Source organism: Neovison vison, chromosome 5 (assembly GCF_020171115.1).
Source record: "Neovison vison isolate M4711 chromosome 5, ASM_NN_V1, whole genome shotgun sequence".
NCBI classification, from domain to species: Eukaryota; Metazoa; Chordata; class Mammalia; order Carnivora; family Mustelidae; genus Neogale; species Neogale vison.
Genome location: NC_058095.1, coordinates 2,335,791 through 2,355,135, shown reverse-complemented (window position 1 = coordinate 2,355,135; position 19,345 = coordinate 2,335,791). Strand labels below are relative to the sequence as shown.

General features: G+C 63.8%; 1 protein-coding gene across 2 annotated transcripts; it reads left to right on the top strand.

Annotated features, from left to right (window-relative positions):
• Nucleotides 1-462: 462 nt before the first annotated feature.
• GAA (alpha glucosidase) lies at nt 463-16,338 on the top strand. Of its 2 annotated transcripts, none has more exons than XM_044247282.1 (20): nt 463-491; nt 3,355-3,941; nt 4,904-5,049; nt 6,811-6,976; nt 7,053-7,149; nt 7,612-7,731; nt 7,851-7,969; nt 8,059-8,190; nt 8,714-8,824; nt 9,370-9,483; nt 9,563-9,647; nt 10,033-10,150; nt 10,436-10,569; nt 12,049-12,200; nt 12,385-12,533; nt 13,479-13,620; nt 13,940-14,089; nt 14,494-14,658; nt 14,883-15,035; nt 15,646-16,338. In XM_044247282.1, the coding sequence occupies exons 2-20, from the start codon at nt 3,396-3,398 to the stop codon at nt 15,703-15,705; spliced, it is 2,859 nt and encodes a 952-aa protein (XP_044103217.1). In that variant the 5' UTR covers nt 463-491; nt 3,355-3,395; the 3' UTR covers nt 15,706-16,338. The 2 variants fall into 2 exon arrangements, with proteins under 2 accessions (XP_044103217.1, XP_044103216.1); XM_044247281.1 differs by lacking the exon at nt 463-491 and adding an exon at nt 639-786.
• The last annotated feature ends 3,007 nt before the right edge of the window (nt 16,339-19,345 follow it).

The following is a 19,345-nucleotide window of genomic DNA, read 5'->3' as shown; positions in this document are numbered from 1 at the left end:
CCGCCGCTTTTCGGGGAACGAAGACGCTTTCCCTTCCCGAACGGCTTCGCGCTGAGGGAGCCCGCGGCCCCCGTCCGGGAGGCCCCAAGGCCCGCGCGCCGTCCCCGCCCTGCACGCGCGTCCCGGCAGGTGCGCGCCGCTCGCCCCCCTCCCGGGCTCGGGGCGCGGCGGGTGGGCGTGGACGGGGAAGCCCCGCCAGCAGGGGGCGCGCGCGTCCGGTGGCGCGCACCCTTCCCAGGGCGCCTGCGCGGGCAGCCTGTCACCCGGCCCGCCCCGCCCCTCTGGCGCGTGCCCGCCTGCGCCTGAGGCCGGGTGGCCGCGGTGGGCCGGGGCGCGTGCGCGGACGCTAGCTGCTGGTGGCTGGGAGGATTGGACGCGCGTGCGCGGAGACTAACGGGGGGGTGGGGGCGCCGGTCGGAGAGCGAGGCGGGCTGGGCGCGCGTGCGCGGAGGCTGGAGGGGCGACGCCAGGCTGGACGCGCGTGCGCGGAGGTGAGCGGACCGCGGGCTGCGGGGGTTCCAGCAAAGGGCCGGGCGGGGACCGTGTGCGGCGGCCGCTGCGACAGGGGCTGGGCGGTCGGGGCGGCCGTGACTCCGTAAGGGGGCGGGACGGTCGATGGGCGGGAGTGCCCGGCTGTGGCCGCGGGTGCAGAAGCTGAGCGCGTCCTGCCGGGTCCGCGCGCGGCGGGCCGCGGGGACGACGGGGACCCCGGGATTCCGCGGCGCCCTCGGTGCTGGGCGACGGGCGGCCGTTTGCCCCGTTGTGGGGAGGAAACTGAGGCACGGGGTAAGGACCCTGAGCGCTCGTCTACACCGCTACTCGGGTGCGGGGAGCGGCGGCTCCTGCTCTTCCCCGAAGCGAGGTCACGGGGCCGGCGGCACCGCTTGACCTCCTGACCTTCTCCTTTTCCCCGTTTTGTCTGAATTGTCAAGCCCTCCGGTGGACAGTCTTCCCGCGTCCAGGGCCTTCCCCGCGCGGAGTGGACACAGCGGCAGGGGCGCGTCCTGGCCCTGCCGTGCCTCTGGCCACCCCCTGGCCACCCCCCCGCGCCCCTGAATTCCGGTGGGGAGGGCCACCAGCCCTGGGCAGGAGCTCCCAAGAGCGGGTTCCTCAGGCGGCCTCGCGGTCACAGGGTGTCCCATGCGCCTGGATGGGGCAGGTGCAGCTGGACACTGTCCTATAAACACGTGCACATTTAGGCTTGGTCCCCAGCTCCTGAGACGCCGGGAACCTTGGCACTGGTAGTCTTTTCTCTGCTCACAGAATGACTGGCCGCTGGGGCTTCTGGGCAGCCTCAGGTGGGGCCCGGTCCCCAGAAGCAGGAGGCAGGAGTCTAGTGTGGGGACTGTTTGTCCACTTCCCCTACCCCCAGCCTCTGGGGAGGACAGAGGGTCTGGTGAGTGACAGTCACCAGTGGTCAGTGATTTAATCAGTTGTGCTTAGATAATGAAACCAAAACTCGTTGGGGGTTCGGACAGCCTCCGAGCTGTGAACACATTTCAGCGCAGGAAGGTGGGCGGCCTGGCCAGCGAGGGCGTGGGGGCTCCGGACTCACCCCCATCCCCATCCCACGGCCTCCGGCTGCCCCATCCTTTACAATAAACAGGTAACAGTATGCGAAGCTCCTCCCTGAGTGTGCTGAGTTGTTCCAGCCAATCATCGAACTAGAGGCGGATGCAGGGAAGGGGCCGAACCCTTGAATTTATAGCCCGTTACTTGCTCAGAAGTGGGAGTGACAACGGGGGGGGGGGGCTTTGCCTGGGGTCTGAAGGGGGCAGTCTTGTGGGGCTGAGCCCTCACCTGTGGGGTCTGCGCCGACGCTGGGATTCATGTCAGGGTTGGAGTGAACCCCTGGGCTGGCGTCGGGAGAGTGGGACCGTTCGTTGGCGTGAGGGGAAACCCCACACGTTTGGGTCGGCAGTGCTGGGAATGAAAGCGGTTCACTTGTGCACCCAATCCAGCAGTGGCCCACTGTGGCCAGAGTGTCCCAGGGGCCCTGTTTGTGTGTGTGGCGGGTTCAGACTCCCTTGGGCCCTCACGGACGTCCACTAGCGTGCGACTTTTCCCCAGTCCTTGCATGTTTCTGGGGGCACGAGGATGAAAGCGGCCCCCAGGCCTCCTGCGGAGCTTGCCCCTGTCTGCTCCGGGGCAGGCTGCTTCCCAGCCCACGACACTAGGGCAGGCCACCACTGAGAGACCTTGACCTCACTAGTGGCCAGCTTTGGCTCAGGTCCCTGCCAGACCCATGGCCTGGTGGGACCTTCCGTAGCCTGCACGCCAGGCAGTCCAGGATGCTTGCCCGCAAGCACTCCCCCCCCTCGGCATCTGACGCCGCTGAGGTCAGATCTTGCCAGGGGTGACAGCTCTCCTGGCTTTCCTGGCAACCTCCCCGTTCTCCCTCGGAGAGAAGGGATTCCTCCCCCGCTAATTAAATCCGTGCACATTGGTCTTGTCGGTATCTTACTCCTCAGAGGAGCTGAGCCAACAACGTTCATCATAAAATATTTAGAACAGGGGCCCGTGGGTGGCTCAGATGGTGAGGCGTCTGCCTTCGGCTCAGGTCATGATTGCCAGGTCCTGGGATCGAGCCCCACATCGGGCTCCTTGCTCAGTGGGGAGCCTGCATCTCCCTCTCCCTCTGCTCCTCCCCCTGCTTGTGCTCTGACCATCTCTCCTTCTGTCTCTGAATAAATGAGAAAAACACATAGGACATACAGAGAAGCAAAAGGCAGGTAGTAGTGGACTTAGCTCCCGAGCGCCCAGAGAGAGGAGCTGCCGCGCACCTGACCGCAGGGGCAGGGAGGGTCGTCCGGGAGTGTGGCCCTGGGCCGCAGCGCTGGCGACTTCTTACCAGGCTGCAGCCACTGCCCGGTCAGCAGAAGAGGGACCGAGGGAAAGTGGTGGGTGCCCCGAGGGCTCTTCCATTTCTAGCTCATTTGCCAAAACGGAGTGACTCAGCCCCAGTCTCTGCAGAAGAGGGGCCGTGTTTCTGCCAGGCGTGCTGTGACTCGTCTGTTTGATTTACGAGCTTACCACATAGGTCTTTGCGTGTCATTAAATCATTTTACACACATTTTAAATGCTTTTCATTTGTAAGCAGTCACAGTACAGGGCGTCCCGAAACTCCCTATTTGGGGCTTTCCTCGGCTTTCCCTTTTCCCTTCCCTTGCTGTCTTTCTAAACAGCCAGCAGCCCGTCCCTCCCTGCCCGCCCCTGTTCTCGGCACACCTCACCCTGGGCACTGCCGGGCCAGCCACCGGCCCGCGTCTGGAAACTGCTGGGAGAGCCCCACGACCCCCCGGCCCCAGCCACTCCGTCCCGCCTTCCTTGCTGAGCCCGCTTCTCTCTTGGCAGGCCTCCAGGACCCAGCCGGCTGCCTGCAGGGGCCTGCGACCATGGCCGCGCGGTGGCCTCCCAGCTCCCGCCCCCTGCTGGGGGTCTGCACCTTCGTGTCCCTGGCCACCGCTATCTTCCTGGGGCACGTCCTGCTCCGTGATTTCTTGGTGGTCCCCCAAGAGCAGCGCGGCTTCTCCCGAGTCCCTGAGCAGCTGTATCACACTCGCCAGCGGGGAGCCCGTGACCCGGGCCCCCAGCCCACCACAGGGCACCACGGCAGTCCTCGAGTGGCACCCAGCCAGTGCGATGTGCCCCCCAACGGCCGCTTCGACTGCGCCCCTGACAAGCCCATCACCCAGGAGCAGTGTGAGGCCCGGGGCTGCTGCTACCAGCCTGCGAGGCAGTGGCCTCAGGTCCCCCGGATGGGGCAGCCCTGGTGCTTTTTCCCACCCGGCTACCTGAGTTACAAGCTGGGGAACCTGACCAGCACGGAGACAGGCTACACGGCCACCCTGACCCGCACCAGCCCAACCTTCTTCCCCAAGGACATCTTGACCTTGCGGCTGGACCTGCTACTGGAGACAGAGAGCCGGCTTCACTTCACGGTGGGCAGGGCCACACGGGGGCAGAGGAAACGTGGGTGGGCGGCCTGTCAGGGTGGAACCGACTTGGTGCTGGTCTGGTGTGCAGATGTGTTGGGCGGCTTCGCTGGGAGTCGTACGGTGCCTACGCTCTGGGAGCCGTGGCCACTGAGACAGCGATCAGAAGGTTCTAGAACGTGCTCTGGAGGGCAGGGCTCAGGGCACAGTGGACTCCCCCCTGTAAGTGAACTCCCACCTGGGACCTTAAGTCCTATAGGACAGGAGAAGGAAGAAAGTGAAACGTTCCAGGCAGTGGGCAGTGGAATCTGGTGATCGTCCACCCCCTGAGGGCAGGGCCTGTTGTCTGATTGACTCCCTGCTGATTTCCAGCCCCTGGAACCGTCTGGCACATAGCAGGTGCCCAGCGGAAACCCAGGCGCTGAGTATGCGGAGGCCAAGCCAAGAGTGTCTGAGGCACAGAATTCGTAATAACTTTAACGAAGTGGTTCCCAGCCGCTAGCATTTAACCAGGTGATTCCTGGGGAGCAGACAGAGCCGGGCTGGCTGCTCTGATCTGACCCTCAGCCACCCTGCGACAGGCATGCTAGGTGGAACGTTGTTGTCAGGTTCAGCCAGTAAAAATGCAGGATGCCAGTAACTTTGAATCCAGAAAACCGAGGAATGGGTTTATGGTTGTTAGCGTATATCCCGTGCAATATTTGAGACATACCGGAAGAAGTGTGTTTGGAATTCAGATTGCCTGGGTGTTGCGTGTCTTCCCTGGAGACCCACGCGGGGTGTTCCCTGGGCTCGGGACGCAAGGACACGGAGGCTCAGTGGACCATGTCGCCCGCGCTCCCATGCTGCGTGCGGCCACGCTGGGCCGTGCACGGAGTCCCCACGCCTCTGGAGGGTGAGGGCGGGGTGATGGGGGGAAGGCCTGCCAGTCCACAGAGAGCCTCACGGCGCCAACATCTGACTTCTAGATCAAAGATCCCGCCAACAGGCGCTACGAGGTGCCCCTGGAGACCCCGCGTGTCCACAGCCGGGCCTCGTCCACGCTCTACAGTGTGGAGTTCCAGGAGGAGCCCTTCGGGGTGGTCGTGCGCCGGAGGCTGGACGGCCGGGCACTGTGAGTGCTGGTCTCAGTGTCCCGACCCCAGCGGGAGGGTCAGGGCGCCATCCCCCGCTCGCCCTCGGTCCACCTCCCTGCTCCCTCCACCTGGAGCCCTCCCTCCCCTCCCTCAGCTCCTCAGCCACCCCTCTGCAGAGGCCCTCCTGAGGTCCCCCAGGGAGGGCCCGCGGCGGGTGGATCCTACCAGGGACCTTTGGCAATGGCTGTCCCACACAGATCGCCCGCCCCAGTGCCGAAGGTGCCCAGGCTGAGAAACCTCGGTCCGCAGTGAAACGGCACCCCCACTGCAGGCAGCGTTCCCCCACTATGGGCAGCGTCCCCCCCACTGCGGGCAGCATCCCCTTGCCGCTTCCTGTTCATGTGCATGTGATTTCGCGTCCAGTGGCATGTGTCACTCAGGTGCATCAGGCACCCCGACAGCTGAGCAGTAGGTGCTGTTACTGTCCCCACTGTCCGGACAGGGGGACTGAGGCAGGCCCTGAGGGCAGCTCCTGAGCCCCGGCATCCGTGTTATTGGCCACTGTCTGTGTCCCGTCCCCCCGGGCCTTCTGTCCGCTGAGGTCTTAGGTTTGTCTGAATCGTGGCTGCTGTCTGCCCGCCAAGGAGCCTTTCCCATTCCAGATGCTCACTCCTGGATCTCCGGCTCCTAACGAGGTTCTGACCCACAGCAGACGCCGGCAGGATGGTTAGGGAGGATGAGGGCATCGGTCAGACATGCCCTCGCCTCCGGGGGACACGTCACCTCCCCATCACACCCTGGGGGTTGGACGCACCAAAGTGTCCTGGAATCCAGTGTGGTGGCCGTGACCAGTGTCTGACGGGTCCCCTGCCACAGTGCCCCTGTCTGTCCTGATCGTGGATTCTGCAAGCACATTCTCACCCTGGGTCCTTTGCCTGTACAGTCCAACGTAAATGAGTGCCTTGGGCGGACAGGGCTCCTTTTTGTCACTGGACGCAGTTCCATGTTTGGGAGCGAGCTTGGACTTGCCTTAGGAGAACTCACTTCCTGAAATGCGTTTTTCTTTTCTGCTCCTTCTGGGCTGAGCGTTCTGGAGCTGCCCCCAGGGCTGACACAGTGGAAGGAGGCAGGGAGTGAGGCCAAGTACGATGTCATAATAGTGCTGAGAAAGTTCTAGAGAGGAGCCGTGCAGTGCAGATGCAAAGGGCAGGGCTGGCTCTGGAGTGAGGGGCTCCAGAAGGCCTCTTCAGGAAGCTGACCTTTGAGCAGAGATCTGAGAGACGTTTTCCGAAGCATTGAATCAGATTTTGGTCTTGAAAACAGATAAGTCTTGCCCAGGGGCAGGCGCCATGAGATGTCATCCCATGAAATCAGCATTAATAGGTCTTTCGTGTCCCATCTGTGGTTCTTGCCTTGTCCGGACACTGTGCTGCCTCAGGGGGTCCTGTCCTCCCCTGGGTGGACAGCTCCATGGGCTCTGGGGAAGGACATGGCCAGCATCTGGGAGTAGATTTGGTCCTTGCAGAAGGATCTTGAGGCCACCTCAAGGACTAGAAGGGTTCGGGCAGCCTTTGCCCAGCACCTGCTAGCAGCAAGGGCTTATGGAGCTGTTCCTTTCTGGATGCCTGCCTGGGGCAACGTGGGCAGAGCCAGGTAGTGTGGGGGGAGCTCTCCACACCTGGGTCAGGTCCCCTGGGTCGCTGGGCCTCCCGTGGCTGCTTCTGTCTCAGGGGCCACCAGGGGCCTCTCTGGTCATCTGGCCGCCTAGGATGCCAAGGCTGCTGGGCTCTTCCTGGCAGGCTGAACACAACAGTGGCGCCCCTGTTCTTCGCCGACCAGTTTCTGCAGCTGTCCACCTCCCTGCCGTCCCAGCACATCGTGGGCCTTGCCGAGCGTCTCGGCTCCCTAACGCTCAGTACCAACTGGACCAAGATCACCCTCTGGAACCGGGACATCGCCCCCGCGGTAAAGGGGGCGGCGAGGCGGGGACTGGAGGCACCACGTGGGGGAGGGCGCTAACGAGCTGTGTCCACCCGCCCAGCCCAACGTGAACCTGTATGGGTCCCACCCTTTCTACCTGGTGCTGGAGGACGGCGGGTCAGCTCACGGCGTCTTTCTGCTGAACAGCAACGCCATGGGTAAGCAGGTGGGCACCCGGTCCCCGTGTCCCGCAGCCAGCGCTCTCTGAGCCCCCAGGCCAGCGGCTTCCCTCAGTGTGGCTGCACCCCGCCCCCACTAAGGGGGTGAGCACGGGGCTGTCGGCACCTGTCCAGACCGGCTAGCAGTAGAGGACTGTGGCCGTGTGGAGGGCCTTGGGCGTTGTTTGCCTCCCCAAGAAATGAGGCCGGTGGGCCGTGGCTTCTGCCAGCTTCGCCCTTAAGTACCCCCAAGGTGCACTCTGGGAACCCGGCTCTGAGCAGAGGCCGGAAAGGGGAGTCCTGGGGTCTGTTCGGCTCCAGGCTCTCAAAGGAGTCAGGCTCAGGGGAACTGTCCCCAGGCCCCAAGCAGGCTGCTCCCAGCTTCAAGGTGCCGTGGGAGGCGGGGGTGGGGGCAAGGCAGCACGGGTATTTGTTCCTGAGCCCCAGGGCTGCCTCCCCCAGACGTGGTCCTGCAGCCAAGCCCGGCCCTCAGCTGGAGGTCGACAGGTGGGATCCTGGACGTGTACATCTTCCTGGGCCCTGAGCCCAAGAGCGTGGTGCAGCAGTACCTGGAAATCGTGGGTAGGCCTAATCCACGGCCCCGCGCCCCCCATCCCGCCTGCCCCCCCCCGACCCCTCAGGTCCCTCCCCCCGACCCCGCTGCCTGCTCACGGAGCCTCCCTCGTCCCGCCGGACTGCAGGCTACCCATTCATGCCGCCCTACTGGGGCCTGGGCTTCCACCTCTGCCGCTGGGGCTACTCCTCCACCGCCGTCACCCGCCAGGTGGTAGAGAACATGACCCGGGCCCACTTCCCCCTGGTGAGTGCTGGGAGGGCGTGCTGGGAGGGGGTGCTGGGCCAGGACGCAGGCTCCCAGGCCGGCTGTAGTGGACCCTGTGCCGGCCGCAGGACGCCCAGTGGAATGACCTGGACTACATGGACGCCAGGAGGGACTTCACCTTCAACACGGATGGCTTCGCGGACTTCCCGGCCATGGTGCGGGAGCTGCACCAGGGCGGCCGGCGGTACGTGATGATCGTGGTGAGTGGCCCTCCTGTCCTGTGCCGCATGGGGGCTGCCTCTCCGGGAAAGGGGGCCGGGCGCAGGGCCGGGCTCTGAAGAGCCCCGCACTCCTGGGGCCAGTTCTTCCGGCCGAGCGTCCAGCTGCATGGCTGGAGGAGATGGGGAGGGGGCGCTGAGGCCGAGGGGCTGCACGGTGGACACCCCGCGGTGGAGGGATCCGGTCCGCCCGGAGGTCGAAATCATGCTGACACTGGCCGTTTCCCTCAGTTCAACCCTCGAGCGCGGCCAGCATCTGTGGCCGCTCAGGGCAGGGAGGGTGGATGGGGACCTTCTTTTATTCTGAAACTGGAGAACCTGTAAAGCAGAGCCCAGACATGCGCGCAAGGGGCCCCGCGGGCCAGTCTCTCCCCAGACGTGTGCATCAGCGCACCCGCCCCCTCCTGCCTCTGTTCTTCCTAAAGATGTATTGGGAGCATTTTCCCGTTTCCCCACTAACTGGTGCCTGGCTTTGGGCATTCCCTTCTCCTCTGACCCCGCTCAGGACCCTGCCATCAGCAGCTCAGGACCCCCTGGTAGCTACCGACCCTACGACGAGGGCCTGCGGAGGAAGGTTTTCATCACCAACGAGACCGGGCAACCTCTGATTGGGAAGGTAGGGTGGGGGCCCCTGGGGGCCTGGGGAAGAAAGCAGGAAGCTTTGGGAAGAGGATAGGATTCAAGAAATCATGTCGTCCAATGAGACAGTGTAGGGCAGGTGAGGGGAGGGTCACAGCTGGAAGTGACGGGGGCTGCGGATCGATGCCACCTCGAATCCTTCCACTGGGGGCCCTTGACTTTGTGGGCAGCTGGGCCCAGCCCAGGCATGAGCTCGGCAGACCCTCGGCAGGGGTCTCTGTGTCCTCAGCCCCCAGGGGCTTCCCAGCTCTTCCCACAGGGCGCCTGGCAGAGCCCCCGACTTCCTGTTCCAGGGTGTGCCTGTAACCAAGGGAAGGGGTTCCCTGCTGAGGGGAGGCTTAGGGAGGCTGTTGGGGGTGCAGAGGTCCCAGGGCCCTTGTCTGAAAGTGAGGTCTCAGCCGAGTGTCCCCCCATGGCCCCTACTGCCGCCACTCCTCACTTCCACAGCCCTCCCACCCCCAGGCAGACGAGCAAGGCTGTAGCTCTGGGGGGGCCTGGTCGCCCCTCTGGCCTTTCCTGCAGGTGTGGCCCGGATTCACCGCCTTCCCCGACTTCACCAGCCCCGAGGCCCTGGACTGGTGGCAGGACATGGTGTCCGAGTTCCACGCCCAGGTGCCCTTCGACGGCATGTGGATCGTGAGTGTCCCGAGGGCTGTGGGACTGGCCCTGCCATCTGCCCAGGGAAGGGCGCCCACCGCCAGGGCCTCTTTTGCAGGACATGAACGAGCCGTCCAACTTCGTAAAGGGCTCTGTGGACGGCTGCCCCGACAACGAGCTGGAGAACCCGCCCTACCTGCCAGGTGCGTTCTTCCCGCCCCCACGTGCCGCCGTCCTTTCCGAGGGGCCGATGGCGCAGCCACCCCGGGAAGGGCAGGGCAACCCCGGGAGGAAGGTCGGGCTGGGGAGACATCAGCCAGGCAGTGCGGACCGGGGCCCCCGCCGCTGGCCGGGGCCGTCCAGAGGGGAGGTGTCTCGGGCTCAGGGACAGGAAGGGGAGAGACCGGAAGTGGGTCAAGAGCAGGTGGGCGGGCAGTCCGCCGTCTGCAGCGGTCGGCCTCAGCCTCCACCTCTCCCTGTCCTTGGAAGGGGGGAGATCCCTCCCCTTCCAAGGGGGCTTCTGGGACGTGGGGGCACCCGCGGGCAGGCGGAGGCTCCACAGACGGAGACGGCCTGCTTCTCTTCCAGGGGTGGTCGGCGGGACCCTGCGGGCCGCGACTGTCTGTGCCTCCAGCCGCCAGTTCCTCTCCACGCACTACAACCTGCACAACCTGTACGGCCTCACGGAAGCCCTGGCGTCCCACAGGTGAGGGCCGTGCTCACGGCTGCCCCGCGCCCCGGAGGAGGGCCCGGTGGCGAGCACACAGAGACCCAGCGGGAGCCTGGAGGGACACCTGTCCTCCCTGTGACACACTCACCTTGCAGGGCGGCCCCGCGGTTTGGGCCGGACCCCCGCCCTCCTGACCTTGGCCCTTTCAGCGGCTCGCTCCCCGCTCTCCCTCCCTCCTTCGCCCCCACGTGAGGTGCGGGGTCACGCCGGGGCTCCCGGGCAGCCCTGCTCCGCACTGCCCTGTCTCCCTGCTCTGCGCAGGGCCCTCGTGAAGGCTCGGGGGACGCGGCCCTTTGTGATCTCCCGCTCGACCTTCGCCGGCCACGGCCGATACGCCGGCCACTGGACGGGGGACGTGTGGAGCAGCTGGGAGCAGCTGTCCTACTCCGTGCCAGGTGAGAGCCCCTGTCCGGAGAAGCGCCTCAGAACGGGGCGCCGGGCCCAGCCCAGCCCAGCGAGACGCTGCTGGCACACGCGGGACGAGAGGCCTGTGGGCCCTGTGCCCCCAGCCCCGTGCAGGGCCTCACCCGTGCGGATGGGCTGCCCTGGGGCGCTGTGCCGCCGTGGCAGGCCGCGATGCGGTTTCCAAGAGTCCCCATCGCTGACTCGTGCTGGCCGCTGCAGGCGAAGCAGTCAGATTCTGTCCTCAAGATGTCCCTTCTGGCGACCTGAGCCCAGCCTGCGGGTGCCGCCCACCCCACCTGTGGAGCAGAGTTTGACTTTAGTTCCCAACAGCTCTGATGCTGCAGACACGTGCTGGGCAGAGAGAAGGGGCCGGGGCGCCCTCCCCGGGTCCGCTCCTGGCACTGCTGGGCCTCCCACAACCCCCCAGCCTGGGAGCGCTCTGGTGGGGGCCGGCCTGCGGCGGTGGGGGTGCGTCTGCAGACCTTCGGGCCATGGGGAAGCCCTGCGAGGCGAGCTCTTGGAGGAGGAGCCATTCCTCCTTCCAGAAGCCACCGTCCAGCTCTGCCCACAAATGCCCCCGGCTCCAGTGTTATTCTAGGGCCGGCATAGCTCGCCAGGGCCCAAGCCCCCGCAGGCCAGGATTCAAGAAATCATGTTGGAGCGGGTCCGGGCCCTGCGCCCACCCCTGGTTCTCGGGCTGCAGCGCTCGTGGGCGCTGATCGTTCCGTGGCAGAGGTCACGTTGGTCCCAGGACCTGTTGCAAGCCAGGCCCTAGGCTGGGTCAGGTCTGCCCTTTGGCTGCCGGTCCCCGAGGAGACCCTGAGGAGAGGGAGGGCCCAGAGCAGCCCGGTCCTGCCGACAATGGCGGGTGCCCCGGCCGATAGGACCCGCAGCCACCTGACCCTTCAGCAGCTCGGGGGCTTGCTGACCTCCCGGCCGCACGCACCAGCTCACACTGGCTGCTGACGGCCCAGAAACGTGGGCTCCCCCGGCCCTGGAGGCTTGTGGTCCGACTCACGGCATCGGAGCAGAGAGCCCTTCCTCATGTCCAGCTCCTGGGAGTGGCCGGCAGCCCTCCGTGTCCTTCATGGGGGGCCGTCCCTCCAGCTCTGCCTCGTTCTCGCTCAGCCTTCTGCCCCGTATGTGTCATCGCGGTCCGGGCTTCCTCTCACGCGGTCACCAGGTGTACTGGGTCAGGACCTCCGGTGACCTCGACTGAGTGGTTGCCGCTTAGAGCCCCTTTCCAAATAAGGTCGCCTCACGAGCACAGAGGGTTAGGACTCGAGCACCCCTTTTGTGGGGACACGCTTCCACCCTAATGGGCCGCTCTGCCCACCCCGGATGTCAGCAGGCAGTCTGCGAGGGACCCCCTTCTGCTGACCACCAGTGGAAGACGCCAGGGCCAGTGCCGTACTGAACGGTGGGGCGGGGGCGGGGGGGTAAGCCCCAGTCTGGCTCTGCCCCCCCAGAAATCCTGCTGTTCAATCTGCTGGGGGTGCCGCTGGTGGGGGCTGACGTCTGTGGCTTCCTGGGCAACACCTCGGAGGAGCTGTGTGTGCGCTGGACCCAGCTGGGGGCCTTCTACCCGTTCATGCGGAATCATAACGACCTCAACAGCCTGGTAGGGGCCGGGCGGGCCGGGCGGGGGTCTGCCCTCGGGGTCCCACTGCGGACATAGCAGCGAGGGCTGGTGTCTATGCCATTAGGCTGGGTCTCCTGCAGGAGAGGTGGGCACCTCGTGGCCTAAGAGCCAGACGCCCCCTCCCCTCCCCTCCCCTCCCCTCCCCTCCCCTCCCCCTCTGCAGCCTCAGGAGCCCTACAGGTTCAGCGAGACGGCGCAGGAAGCCATGCGGAAGGCCCTCGGCTTGCGCTACACACTCCTGCCCTACCTGTACTTGCTCTTCCACCGGGCCCACGTCCTGGGCGAGACCGTGGCCCGGCCCCTCTTCCTAGAGTGAGTGCCCAGGGTCGGGGAGGGAGGGCCCACAGGCTGGCCACCAGCCTAGTGGCCAGCAGGACCCCCATCCTGCTGAACGGGGGTGTCCCCAGACCAAGGGAGGCAGGGAGGAAACCCAGGCCCTCCCTACTGGGGGCCCTTTGCACCCCCACTTCCCACCTGTGAGATTGCAGCTCAGGGCTGGGGATGGTGCAGGTTCCTGAAAACCCAGGGTGAGGGACACCCAAGTCCAGACCAGGCCAACTGGACAGTAAAGGGAGTTGTAAAGCCATCCCGGGGTTGGCTTACAGGGAAAAGGACCTTGGAAAAAACCCAGCTGATGTCCCCAAGTAGGACTCAGATGCGTCAAAGATGCCCTCAAGAAAATACCATGCCCGGCCCGTGGGTCAGAGCAGTCCCATGTGGTACAGATCTGTTAGCTCTTTGCAAAAATCCATTTTCCTCTCACGCGGTGCAAACACAAGTTCCAGGTGGGTTACACCCTTAGACATCGAAACTGAAGCTCTAGAAAGTTCCACGGGACACAGAAGCGAACGTCCCCCACTGGCTGGAGGAGGGGGTTGAATTTAGGAAGAAAGTTCTACTTCTCCGAACAGAAACTGAGACCATTATGACTTCCCTCATCGCGGAATCGCGGAGGCACACACACTGGGGTCATCAGTGTCCCAAACTGACAGGCACAACGCAGACTGGTTGATGGGACCAGGACGAGCCAGCAGCAGACCAGTGGCCGGGAAGTTTATACACGGGGGCCACGGACGGTGCCCTGCCCCGAGTGTGTGGCCGGGGAGAGGGCCTGTTTGCCTCCCGCGCCGAGCTCCAGGGGCTGGGTCCAGCCTCGCCCCCTTCCGCCTGGAGTCCTCTGGCTCCTTGTGATTCCCTGAGGGCCTCCTGAACATGCTGAGGTCACCAGGCCCATGCGCCCGCCTCTCGTGTTTGAAGGTTCCCCGAGGACCCGTGCACATGGACCGTGGACCGCCAGCTCCTGTGGGGGGCGGCTCTGCTCATCACGCCCGTGCTTGAGGCCGGGAAGGTCCAAGTGACAGGCTACTTCCCCCCGGGCACATGGTACGACCTGCAGATGGTGAGTCCCAGGGACCAAAGGTGTCCCTGCTCCGGGGCCTGGGGGGTGGGCCAGAAGGCGGAAGGGGCCTGGGGGGTGGGCCAGAAGGCGGAAGGGAGCACGTGTGTGGGGACCGGCCGCATGAGGGCCTCCTCGTGCATTTTCACACCCAGGCTTTGCAGTGACCCATTTTCCAGATGAGAAGACAGGCCCGAGAGGCCCTGGTCTCTAGTTCTCCCACTCCAGAGTCCTGCGCCCGCCCCAAGCCTGCGTCAGGCTCCTCGAGACGGCACTGGGGCTCCGGCACCGTCCTGACACTTAACACGCCGTCTCCCTCCAGGTGCCAGGAGAGGCCTTCGGCAGCTCCCCACGTCCTCCTCGGGCTCCCCTCATGTCCGCCATCCACAGCAAGGGGCAGTGGGTGACGCTCCCAGCCCCACTGGACACCATCAACGTGCATCTGCGGGCTGGGCACATCGTCCCCCTGCAGGTACCCGGGCCGGGCCCCCGAGCCTGTCCGCCCAGCTCTGGGGCTGCCAGGACCCCATGCTGCCCCTTCAGGAGAGGGTCCGTCCCCAAACCTCAGGCAGAGAGGACAGCGACTAAGGGTTGAAGAGGAGCTGACGTGCTGTGCCGGGGGGGGGGTGGGGAGTCCTGCCTCGTGTCCCCTCCTTGGGAAGCAGCGTGCAAGCCTCCGTGGGCTGCTCGTGTCCTCGAGGGTGTCTGCGGTGGCCAGAGGGGTCAGGACAGGCGCCCCAGCCCCCCGGGTGTAGGCTGTCCTGTGGGTCCTGCCTCCTCGCAGCAAGGACTTGTCCCAGCCCAGCGTCCTTCCCGTCCTGACTCCAGAGGCCTCTGCCAGGCTTGAGATGGTGACACGTGCCCCCACTCTTCCAGGGCCCTGGCCTCACAACCACAGAGTCCCGGAAGCAGCCCATGGCCCTGCTTGCCGCCCTGACTGTGAACGGGGAGGCCCGAGGGGAGCTGTTCTGGGATGATGGGGAGAGCCTGGGGGTGCTGGAGCGCGGGGACTACACGGAGGTCATCTTCCTGGCTAGGAATGTGAGTCCCGGGACCTGCTGGGGCTGGTGGGCACCGTGGGGACCCCCTGTCCCTGGGTCAGCCTCGGGAAGGGAGCAGGGCCTGTGGGCCAGCTGCCCTGAGCTGGTCCTCACGCACCTGCTGGTGTCCTGAGGGTTTGCCCACAGACCCCCTCCCCCGACCCCCGCCGGTGGGGCTTCCTGGGCCATCACTGACACCTCGCTTCTGTGTCCCCGTTCCGCCAGAACACCATCGTGAGCGAGCTGGTGCACGTGACTGGCGAGGGGGCCATCCTGCCGCTGAGGAGGGTGACTGTCCTGGGGGTGGCCGTGGCCCCCAGCCAGGTCCTCTCCAATGGCGTCCCTGTCTCCAACTTCAACTACAGCCCCGACACCAAGGCAAGAGGGCCCACAGCTGGGGTCCGAGGGCTTGTCCCCCAGGACGGTCGAGGGGGCAGGAGGTGCCAAGGACACCCGGGACCTGGTGCCCTCCGAGCGGGGCCTTACAAGGGTGAGGGAAGGAGGGCAAGGACAGGCTTCCTGGGCCACTGCTGGATCTTTGCTCCACCGATGTCTACACAGACGGTGACACATGGGCCATGTTTAAATGCCAGCCCGCTTCAGGCTGGGGCGGCCAACACAGGGGACACCGTCCTCCGAACTCAGCAGGGAGGCACAGAGCCAGAAGCCCCCGGGGCTGGGCCCGGCCCTGAGCACACCGCTCACCTCAGCCCGGGGTCCCCTGTGCCAGAGCTCGGGGCCTCCCCTCTGATGGCACCTGTCTGGTGGTCAGTTTTTACTTTTTTAAATTTTTATTTTTAAAAGATTTTATTTATTTGTTTGAGAGAGAAAGAGGGAAAGAGCACAAGCAGGAGGAGAAGTAGAGAGAGAGGGGGAAGCAGGCTTCCCGCTGAGCAGGGAACCTGATGCGGCTCCATCCAGGGCCCTTGGATCATGATCTGAGCCCCCCAGGCGTCCCGGTCAATTTTTATTTCTTGTTTTTCCCCAGACCCTGGACATCCCTGTGTCCCTGCTGATGGGACAGCAGTTTGTCATCAGCTGGTCGTGACCTGGGCCGGTGGTGTGCCGATCCTGTAACAGAGGAGACAGGTTTCACCGAGGCCCCAGCGCCTGTGACCTGGTCAGGACGTGTGGGTGGGCCTCGGGGTCAGACACGCCTGGCCCACGTCTCATGGCGCCGCCCTCCCTCAAGAACCCGGGTCTGCCTGTGTGTCTACCTCCTGGGACCAGGGGCTCTGGGCCAGCAACACGCCTGACGGTTCTCCGCACAGATCCCATGGGCCGTGGCCCCAGGGTTGCCTCGTGTGTGCAGCGCTGTTCTGGAAGGCTTACCTCTCCATAGCTTGTCACTGGAATGAGAATGATGTCGCCTGCCCCCAGCTCGTCACCTGCCCCCAGCTCCCCGCCCGAGACCGCATAGGTGCGCTCCAGACGAGGAGGTCGTGCCTGCACCCCGAGGTCACGCCGCGGGCGGCTGTGCTGCTCTGGTCGGGTCAAAGGACAGGGCTGGATGGCCACCGCAGCCTGCTTTCTGGGCAACGCCTCCCGGCAGCAGGGGGAGCTGTCCCCTGCCCCCCGTCCGATGAGAGTGGGCCGGGGGATCTCCAGAGGGTTCACGGGACCCAGGGAAACCCCTGATCTTAAGTGCAATTATTATTAATAAAGGGGTCATTGCAATCAAGCTTCTGCTGGTCCTTCTGGGATTTGGGGCGGAAAGGATGTGTCTCAGGGCCAGGACATGGAGGCAGCCCCTCCGTCCTCAGCCTGCCCCTGGATGCTCTGCGGGGGTGGGGGCAGCTGCACGCATGCCACACCCCAGGCTCTCAAAGCAGCAGAGCCCTGTGCCACCTTCCTGGCAGCGCTCAGGGACCTGGAGAACGTCCCACTGGGCGTGGAGTCCGAGGCAGGGTGGGGGGAGGTGGGCCCCTACGCCTCACCCCAGGCAACAACCAGTCTGCAGTGTGTTTTCCAGAAGTTTATGGAAAGGGGAGCTTCCCGCACGTAGTCCCGCTGAGATCACTCGGCCGGATTCCTCCGACACCCGCCTACGCTGTACGTCCCTGCTCGCCTGAGTGGGGATGCCACCGTGGGCCTCGGAGCTGGCTGCGATCCGGGGCCGGTGTGAATAAAGCTGCACTGAGCGGTCCTGGGTCCTCACTTCTCTTGAGCACAGGCCAGGGTGGCACGGTCAGGTCGTACGGGGGCGGGTGTGACTCACGTTCTAGAAGCTGCCAAACTGCTCTCCAATGTGCCGGCGCTGGTCCGCGTTCCCGCCAGCAGCCAGAGTGCCCGCTGCACCGCATCCTCGCCGACCCGGGACTAGTCTGCTGGCCTTCGGCATCCTGGCGAGAGTGGGGCTCGTGGTTCCACACGTGTCCCTGCATACGAGCCATGCCGAGCACCTTTTTGCAGACTTGGGCTATCTGTCACCCATGAATTTCTCCGGGGAAGTGTCTCTTCAAATCTTTTTTTAATGTGGAGGAGTGGCCTTGTTATTGACTTACATTATACATCTATCATAGACATTGTAGTTTTCCCATTGCTACCGTAACATTTAAATGACTACAAGCTCAGTGGCTGAAAACAGCAGAATCACCTCATTGTGGTGCTGGTGGCAGGCAGGGCGGCCAAGGTCTCCCTCCAGGCTGCTTCCTCCCCGCAGGCTCTGGGCCCAAATCCGGTTCCTCACTGGTGCAGGCTGCCGGGCAGACCTCGGCTGCACGGGTTTGGAGGTCTGGACTCGGGCTCCAGCCCGCTGTGAACCACATCTAGAGGCTGCGGCTCGCCTTGGCTGTGGAGCTTCCAAGCCCAGCAACGGTGGGTGGGGCGCGTCACACCCCTCTAGCCAACCAAAGTCTAGAATATGATTGGGTTTCCAGAGCTCAAGTGGTTGGTCTGGGTCCACTTGGGTATTCCAGCATGGTCTCGACTCAAAATCTTTAATCACATCTGTCTGCGACATCCCTCTTGCCATCCAATGTGACACAGTCCCAGGCTCCAGGGAGGAGGACCTGGGCGTCTGCGAGGGACCACGGCCCCTCCCGAGTAACAGCCCCGCATGCGGGCTCCGGCTGAAGGCCCCCGTCAGGTTTGCACTTCAGAATTCTGTCTCCCAGGCCATGGTGCAGCTTCTTGCTTTCCCAACGGTGCCCAATGTAGAGTAGAAGTTTTTCATTTTAAAGAGTCCGATTTATAATTATTTCTTCCGTCCTATTAAAGAAATCTTTGCCAAACTCAAGGTCCCTAAAAAGACTTTTCTCCCGCTCTCTTCCAGAAGTTTTGTAATTTTAGGCCTTATATCTCAAGCTACATTTTCCTACATGGTATGAAGTAACAGCTAAGGATTTTTTTTCTCTGCGTGTGGTTACCCCAGTGTTCTGGTCCCTTCGGTTAAAAGCATCATCCTTCACCCACGGCACTGCCTCAGCACGTTTGTCGAAGACCCTCTCACTGTAAATCTGTGGTCTCTTTCTGGACTCTGTATCATGGCCGAGGCCCCGTGGCCCGGTTCCGCTGTGACTCTGTAGTATTCTTTGCTATAAGGCAGTCGAAGCCGTCCAGTTCGTTCAATTTCACAAAATCGTTCTCACTATGCTAGATCCTTTGTATTTCCATATAAATTTTAGAATTGGGCTCCTCGGTGGCAGGGTCCTGGGATTGAGCCCTGCATCGGGCTCTCTGCTCAGCAGGAAACCTGCTTCCCCCCCCCCCCCCCGCCTGCCTCTCTGCCTACTTGTTGTGATCTCTGTCAAATAAATAAATAAAATTTTTTTAAAAATAAAAAAAGTAAATTTTAGAATCAGCTTCTCAATTTTTGCCCGAATCTCAGTTTTGTGACTGGGGTTGAGCGGACCCTGCAGGACAACATGGGGAGAACCGACAGCTGACCGGGCCAACTCCCCTGTAGGACGGCCCCTCTCTCGCTCACGGACACTTCCCACCGGGATGTGCCGTGGCTTTCGGTGCACAGAGCTTACGTATCTCCCGTCTGACGGAGCCCCTGGATTTCATTCTCCGAGTGTGCCCTGTTGACATGCAGGAGTACAAGTGAGCTCTGAATACTCACCTTGCATATGGCTGTGTTTCCTCAACCCAGTTACTGGCTCTTTGCCGCAGGTTCCATAGGATCTTCTACGCGAAGGATCGTGTCACCGGTGCATAAGGACTTTTCCCTTTCCAACCGGATGCCTCTTCTCCCCTTTGGCTGCCTTACCGCGCCAGCCAGCGCCACGGTCTGAAGCCGAACGTGCGAGATGAGGACACTGTGCCTCTTTCCTCCACGGTTACTGACAGCAACTCCTTGCTGTGGGCTCATCCGTCTCTCCGTGCGGTTCAGTCGGCTTCTGCCAGTGTCTGACGGTCTGCTCGAGGTGCGGGGACACGGAGGACTGTCACATTGTTTCTGATGACCTGCCTCTTCACTTACGCCCCTGCTAACACTCGGGCGGCAAAGCCTCGGCCCACGCCGCACTTGCCGCTCCAGGCTCCGCCGGGCGGCAGGCTACCGAGGCCGGTGTTCCCGCTGCGTCACTCTTCGCTTATTTGCGCCTGACCTCCCGTAACAGTGTGCGGCCGTGTCGTCTTACGGCCCAACCTAACGATCTGTGAACAACGGACTTCACCCTGCTCGCGCCCGTGTAAGCATCATTCAGGGGAGGAGGCGGCCGGCTCCACGCCCGACCTGTGAC

Bases quoted from the DNA above. Each gene is read 5' to 3' on its own strand.
- GAA (XM_044247282.1), top strand. From the start codon at position 3,396: ATGGCCGCGCGGTGGCCTCCCAGCTCCCGCCCCCTGCTGGGGGTCTGC. The intron at 7,150-7,611 runs GTAAGCAGGTGG...TGCCTCCCCCAG, and splicing joins GCTGAACAGCAACGCCATGG to ACGTGGTCCTGCAGCCAAGC. The intron at 8,191-8,713 runs GTGAGTGGCCCT...GACCCCGCTCAG, and splicing joins GGCGGTACGTGATGATCGTG to GACCCTGCCATCAGCAGCTC.